Source organism: Pezoporus wallicus, unplaced genomic scaffold (genome assembly GCF_028554395.1).
Source record: "Pezoporus wallicus isolate ANWC-B61680 ecotype Strahan unplaced genomic scaffold, APGP_CSIRO_Pwel_v1 contig_14110, whole genome shotgun sequence".
Classification (NCBI taxonomy): Eukaryota; Metazoa; Chordata; class Aves; order Psittaciformes; family Psittacidae; genus Pezoporus; species Pezoporus wallicus.
In genome coordinates, this window is record NW_026641072.1 from 1 (window position 1) to 6,605 (window position 6,605).

At 60.0% G+C, this 6,605-nt stretch overlaps 1 protein-coding gene across 1 annotated transcript; it reads right to left on the minus strand.

Annotated features, from left to right (window-relative positions):
* Positions 1–49: 49 nt before the first annotated feature.
* Positions 50–5,376, minus strand: LOC130606018 (diacylglycerol O-acyltransferase 1-like; the record flags this gene model as incomplete). Its single annotated transcript, XM_057421929.1, has 6 exons — positions 50–159; positions 227–301; positions 2,410–2,520; positions 2,613–2,718; positions 5,106–5,158; positions 5,291–5,376. Coding segments are annotated over 6 exons (541 nt in total), but the record flags the coding sequence as incomplete, so codon positions are not given.
* Between the last annotated feature and the right edge of the window lie 1,229 nt (positions 5,377–6,605).

Genomic DNA, 6,605 nt, shown 5'->3' on the forward strand with positions numbered 1-6,605 from the left:
TGACACCCCAGCCCCCCCCATTTCCCCCCCCCATTTCCCCCCCCCAGGTTCAAACCATCTCAAAGAGGCGCCGCAGGAGGAAGCGCTTCCGGATGCGGGGGGAGCGCGGGAAGTTGAGCTCATAGCAGAGGGTGGGGGCGAAGAGGAAGTAATAGAGATCTATGGGGCAGGGGGGCGATGAGGGGGGGTCCTGCCCCACATCCCCCCCCCCCCCCAAAGCACTTACTTCTATAGGTGAGGTTGTCCGGGTACGAGACCTCGCTCATCCCAACGTCCCCATTGGCTTTCCTGCCCTCTGGAACTGGGGGGAAACGGGGGGGGGAAGGAGTATGAGGATCCCCCAACAGCCCAAACAAGATCAATGGGGTCAGGCAGGGATGGGGTCAATGGGATCAGGTAGGGATGGGGTTGATGGGGTCAATGGGATCAGGCAGGGATGGGGTCAATGGGATCAATGGGATCAGGAAGGGATGGGGTCAATGGGATCAATGGGATCAGGCAGGGATGGGGTCAATGGGATCAATGGGATCAGGCAGGGATGGGGTCAATGGGATCAATGGGATCAGGCAGGGATGGGGTCAATGGGATCAGGCAGGGATGGAACAGAGGTGGGGTCAATGGGATAAGGCAGGAATGGGGTCAATGGGATCAGGAAGGGATGGAGTCAATGGGATCAGGCAGGGTTGGGATCAATGGGACCAGGCAGGGATGGGGTCAATGGGATCAATGGGATCAGGTGAGGATGGAATCAGTGGGATCAGGCAGGGATGGGGTCAAGGGGATCAATGGGATCAGGTGGGGATGGAGTCAATGGGATCAATGGGATCAGTCAGGGATGGAGTCAATGGGATCAATGGGATCAGTCAGGGATGGAGTCAATGGGATCAATGTGATCAGGCCCAGATGGGATCAATGGGCTCAGGCTGGGATGGGATCAATGGGATCAATGGGATCAGGCAGGGATGGAATCAATGGGATCAATGGGATCAGGCCCAGATGGGATCAATGGGATGAGGCCCGGATGGGATCAATGGGATCAGGCCCGGATGGGATCAATGGGATCAATGGGATCAGGCCTGGATGGGATCGATGGGATTGATGGGATCAGGCAGGGATGGGATCAATGGGATCAGGCCCGGATGGGATCAATGGGATGAGGCCCGGATGGGATCAATGGGATCAATGGGATCAGGCCTGGATGGGATCAATGGGATCAATGGGATCAGGCCCAGATGGGATCAATGGGATCAGGCCCGGATGGGATCAATGGGATGGAGTCAATGGGATCAGGCCCGGATGGAATCAATGGGATCAATGGGATGAGGCCCGGATGGAACCAATGGGATCAATGGGATCAGGCCCAGATGGAATCAATGGGATCAATGGGATCAGGCCCGGATGGAACCAATGGGATCAATGGGATCAGGCCCGGATGGGATCAATGGGATGGAGTCAATGGGATGAGGCCTGGATGGAATCAATGGGATCAATGGGATCAGGCCCGGATGGGATCAATGGGATGGAGTCAATGGGATCAATGGGATGAGGCCCGGATGGAACCAATGGGATCAATGGGATCAGGCCCGGATGGAATCAATGGGATCAATGGGATCAGGCCCGGATGGAACCAATGGGATCAATGGGATCAGGCCCGGATGGGATCAATGGGATGGAGTCAATGGGATCAATGGGATGAGGCCCGGATGGAACCAATGGGATCAGGCCCGGATGGGATCAATGGGATGGAGTCAATGGGATCAATGGGATGAGGCCCGGATGGAACCAATGGGATCAATGGGATCAGGCCCGGATGGAATCAATGGGATCAGGCCCGGATGGAACCAATGGGATCAATGGGATCAGGCCCGGATGGGATCAATGGGATGGAGTCAATGGGATCAATGGGATGAGGCCCGGATGGAACCAATGGGATCAGGCCCGGATGGGATCAATGGGATGGAGTCATTGGGATCAATGGGATGAGGCCCGGATGGAACCAGTGGGATCAATGGGATCAGGCCCGGATGGAATCAATGGGATCAGGCCCGGATGGAACCAATGGGATCAATGGGATCAGGCCCGGATGGAATCAATGGGATCAGGCCCGGATGGAACCAATGGGATCAATGGGATCAGGCCCGGATGGGATCAATGGGATCAGGCCCAGATGGGATCAGTGGGATCAATGGGATCAGGCCCAGATGGGATCAATGGGATCAGGCACGGATGGGATCAGTGGGATCAATGGGATCAATGGGATCAGGCCCAGATGGGATCAGTGGGATCAGGCAGGGATGGAGTCAATGGGATGAATGGGATCAATGGGATCAATGGGATCAGGCCCAGATGGGATCAATGGGATCAATGGGATCAATGGGATCAGGCCCAGATTCCCCCCCCCACCCCAACCTTGCTCCTGGGCGCCGGCCTTGGCCTCCCGGCACCAGCGGTTCACGTCCCGGAAGGAGAAGAGCTTGAGGAAGAGGATGGTGTAGATGGCGAGCGCGAAGACGGAGCCCACTGCGGGACATGGGGGGTGATGGGGGGGGGGAACCCACCGGGACCCCCCCATTGCGACCCCCCCATTGCGAGCCCCAAGGCAGAGCCCTCACCGGGGGTGATGGAGGCGACCACGAGCACGGTGGCGGCCGGGAAGAAGAGGATGGCGACGAGGTTGAGAGCGTGGAGGAAGGCTCCGGAGGCCTCGGACAGGGAGCCCTATGGGGGGGGACACGCAAAGGGATGGGGTCAATGGGATCAGGTAGGGATGGGGGTGATGGGGTCAATGGGATCAATGGGATCAGGTAGGGATGGGGGTGATGGGGTCAATGGAATCAGGTAGGGAGGGAGGTGATGGGGTCAATGGGATCAGGTAGGGAGGGGGGTGATGGGGTCAATGGGATCAGGTAGGGATGGGGACAATGGGGTCAATGGGATCAGGTAGGGATGGGGGTGATGGGGTCAAAGGGATCAGGTAGGGAGGGAGGTGATGGGGTCAATGGGATCAGGTAGGGAGGGGGGTGATGGGGTCACTGGGATCAATGGGATCAGGGAGGGATGGGGGTGATGGGGTCAATGGGATCAGGGAGGGAGGGAGTGATGGGGTCACTGGGATCAATGGGATCAGGGAGGGATGGGGGTGATGGGGTCAATGGAATCAGGTAGGGAGGGAGGTGATGGGGTCAATGGGATCAGGTAGGGAGGGGGGTGATGGGATCAATGGGATCAGGTAGGGATGGGGACAATGGGGTCAATGGGATCAGGGAGGGAGGGAGGTGATGGGGTCACTGGGATCAATGGGATCAGGTAGGGAGGGGGGGGATGGGGTCAATGGGATCAGGTAGGGAGGGAGGTGATGGGGTCAATGGGATCAGGTAGGGAGGGGGGGATGGGATCAATGGGATCAGGTAGGGAGGGGGGTGATGGGGTCAATGGGATCAGGCAGGGATGGGGGTGATGGGGTCAATGGGATCAATGGGATCAGGTAGGGATGGGGACAATGGGGTCAATGGGATCAGGCAGGGAGGTAGGGATGGGATCAGGTAGGGATGGGGACAATGGGGTCAATGGGATCAGGTAGGGGGGGGGGGATGGGATCAATGGGATCAGGTAGGGAGGGGGGTGATGGGGTCAATGGGATCAGGCAGGGATGGGGGTGATGGGGTCAATGGGATCAATGGGATCAGGTAGGGATGGGGACAATGGGGTCAATGGGATCAGGCAGGGAGGTAGGGATGGGATCAGGTAGGGATGGGGACAATGGGGTCAATGGGATCAGGGAGGGAGGGAGGTGATGGGGTCACTGGGATCAATGGGATCAGGTAGGGAGGGGGGTGATGGGGTCAATGGGATCAGGTAGGGATGGGGGTGATGGGGTCAATGGGATCAGGTAGGGAGGGGGGTGATGGGGTCAATGGGATCAGGTAGGGAGGGGGTTGATGGGATCAATGGGATCAGGTAGGGATGGGGGGGGATGGGGTCAATGGGATCAGGTAGGGATGGAGCAGGGATGGGGTCAATGGGATCAGGTAGGGATGGGATCAATGGGATGAGGTAGAGATGGGGTTGATGGGGTCAATGGGATCAGGCAGGGATGGGGTCAATGGGATCAGGTAGGGATGGGGGTGATGGGGTCAATGGGATCAATGGGATCAGGTAGGGATGGGGACAATGGGGTCAATGGGATCAGGTAGGGAGGGGGTGATGGGGTCAATGGGATCAGGTAGGGAGGGAGGTGATGGGATCAATGGGATCAATGGGATCAGGTATGGATGGGGACAATGGGGTCAATGGGATCAGGTAGGGAGGGGGGTGATGGGGTCAATGGGATCAGGTAGGGATGGGGACGATGGGGTCAATGGGATCAGGTAGGGATGGGGACAATGGGGTCAATGGGATCAGGTAGGGAGGGGGGTGATGGGGTCAATGGGATCAGGGAGGGATGGGGGTGATGGGGTCAATGGGATCAGGCGGGGATGGAGCAGGGATGGGGTCAATGGGATCAGGCCCGGATGGAATCAATGGGATCAGGCAGGAATGGGGTCAATGGGATCAAACAGGGATGGGGTCAATGGGACCAATGGGGTCAATGGGATCAATGGGATTAAGCAGGGATGGGATCAATGGGATCAATGGGATCAGGCAGGCATGGGATCAATGGGGTCAATGGGATCAATGGGGTCAATGGCATCAGGCAGGGATGGGATCAATGGGATCAATGGGGTCAATAGAATTAATGGGATCAGGGAGGGATGGGGTCAATGGGGTCAATGGGATCAGTGGGATCAATGGGACCAGGCAGGGTTGGGGTTAATGGGGTCAATGGGACCAGGAAGGGATGGGGTCAATGGGATCAGGCAGGGATGGGGTCAATGGGATCAATGGGATCAGGAAGGGATGGGATCAATGGGGTCAATGGGGTCAATGGGATCAGTCAGGGATGAGATCAATGGGGTCAATTGAATCAACAGGATCAACAATGGGATCAATGGGATCAATAGGGTCAATGGGATCAATGGGGTCAATGGGGTCAATGGGGTCAATAGGATCAATGGGATCAATGGGGTCAATGGGATCAATGGGATCAATGGGGTCAATGGCCTCACCTTTGCCAAGCACCGCTCCAAGGTCAGGGCCACCACGGCGAAGACGTTGGCCACTGGCAACGAGAGGAGGAAGAGGAGGTTTGGGGGGGGTGGATGAAGGCATTGGGGGGGGGGGGGGGGGGGGGGTCAGGGGGTCCGTGTCCCCCCCCATAAACCTTCAATGGGGTTTGGGGGGGGGCACTCACCAATGATGAGGCAAAGGGAGGGCCAGGAATAGGGATCCTTCAGGAACAGGGACACCACTTGGATGGGGTCCACCAGGATCCCGTACCTGAGCCATGGCAATGGGGGGGGACACAGGATTGGGGGGGGGGGGGTGCACCCCCTAACCCCCCCACCTCTGCTTCCCAATGGGATGCCCCAAACCCCCCCTTGAATCCATAGGGATCCCCCTTGAGGGTGTCCCAGTCCTAAGTCACCCCCCCCCCAGCCCCATAGGGGGGGCAATAAGGGGACAATGGGGGGGTTATTGGGGGACAGGGGGGGTTCAATGGGGGGGGTCGTTGAGGGCAATGGGGGGTATTGGGGGGGTCACGGGGGGCATTGGGGGCAATGGGAGGGCACTGGGGGGCATTGGGGGGGTCACGGGGGGCATTGGGGGCAATGGGAGGGCACTGGGGGGGCATTGGGGGGGTCATGGGGGGCATTGGGGGCAATGGGAGGGCACTGGGGGGGCATTGTGGGGGTCACGGGGGGCATTGTGGGGGTCACGGGGGGCATTGGGGGCAATGGGGGCTCAGGGCACTGGGGGGGTATTGGGGGGGTCACGGGGGGCATTGGGGGCAATGGGAGGGCACTGGGGGGGCATTGGGGGGTCACGGGGGCATTGGGGGCAATGGGGGGTCACTGGGGGGCATTGTGGGGGTCATGGGGGGCATTGGGGGGTCACGGGGGTCATTGGGGGGGCATTGTGGGGGTCACGGGGGGCATTGGGGGCAATGGGGGCTCATTGGGGGGTCACGGGGGGCATTGGGAGGGCACTGGGGGGGCATTGTGGGGGTCACGGGGGGGCAATGGGGGGATCACGGGGGATCATTGGGGGGCAATGGGGGCTCATTGGGGGGTCACGGGGGGGCATTGGGGTCACAAGGGGGGGCACTGGGGGGGGCACTATGGGGGCAATGGGGGCTCACAGAGGGGTCAGTGGGGGCAATGAGGGGGTATTGGGGGGGTCACTGGGGGGGGTCACAGGGGGTCATTGGGTGGGTCACGGGGGGGTCATTGGAGGTCACTGGGGGTCACAAGGGGGGCAATGGGGGGATCATGGGGGGCAATGAGGGGGGCGATGGGGGGTCACTGTGGGGCGATGGGGGTGTCATGGGGGGGTCACTGTGGGGCGATGGGGGGTCACTGTGGGGGCAGTGGGGGGGGCAATGGGGGGGTCATGGGGGGCAATGGGGGGGTCATGGGGGGTCACTGTGGGGCAATGGGGGGGTCATGGGGGGGTCACTGTGGGGCAATGGGGGGGCCATGGGGGGTCACTGTGGGGCAATGGGGGGT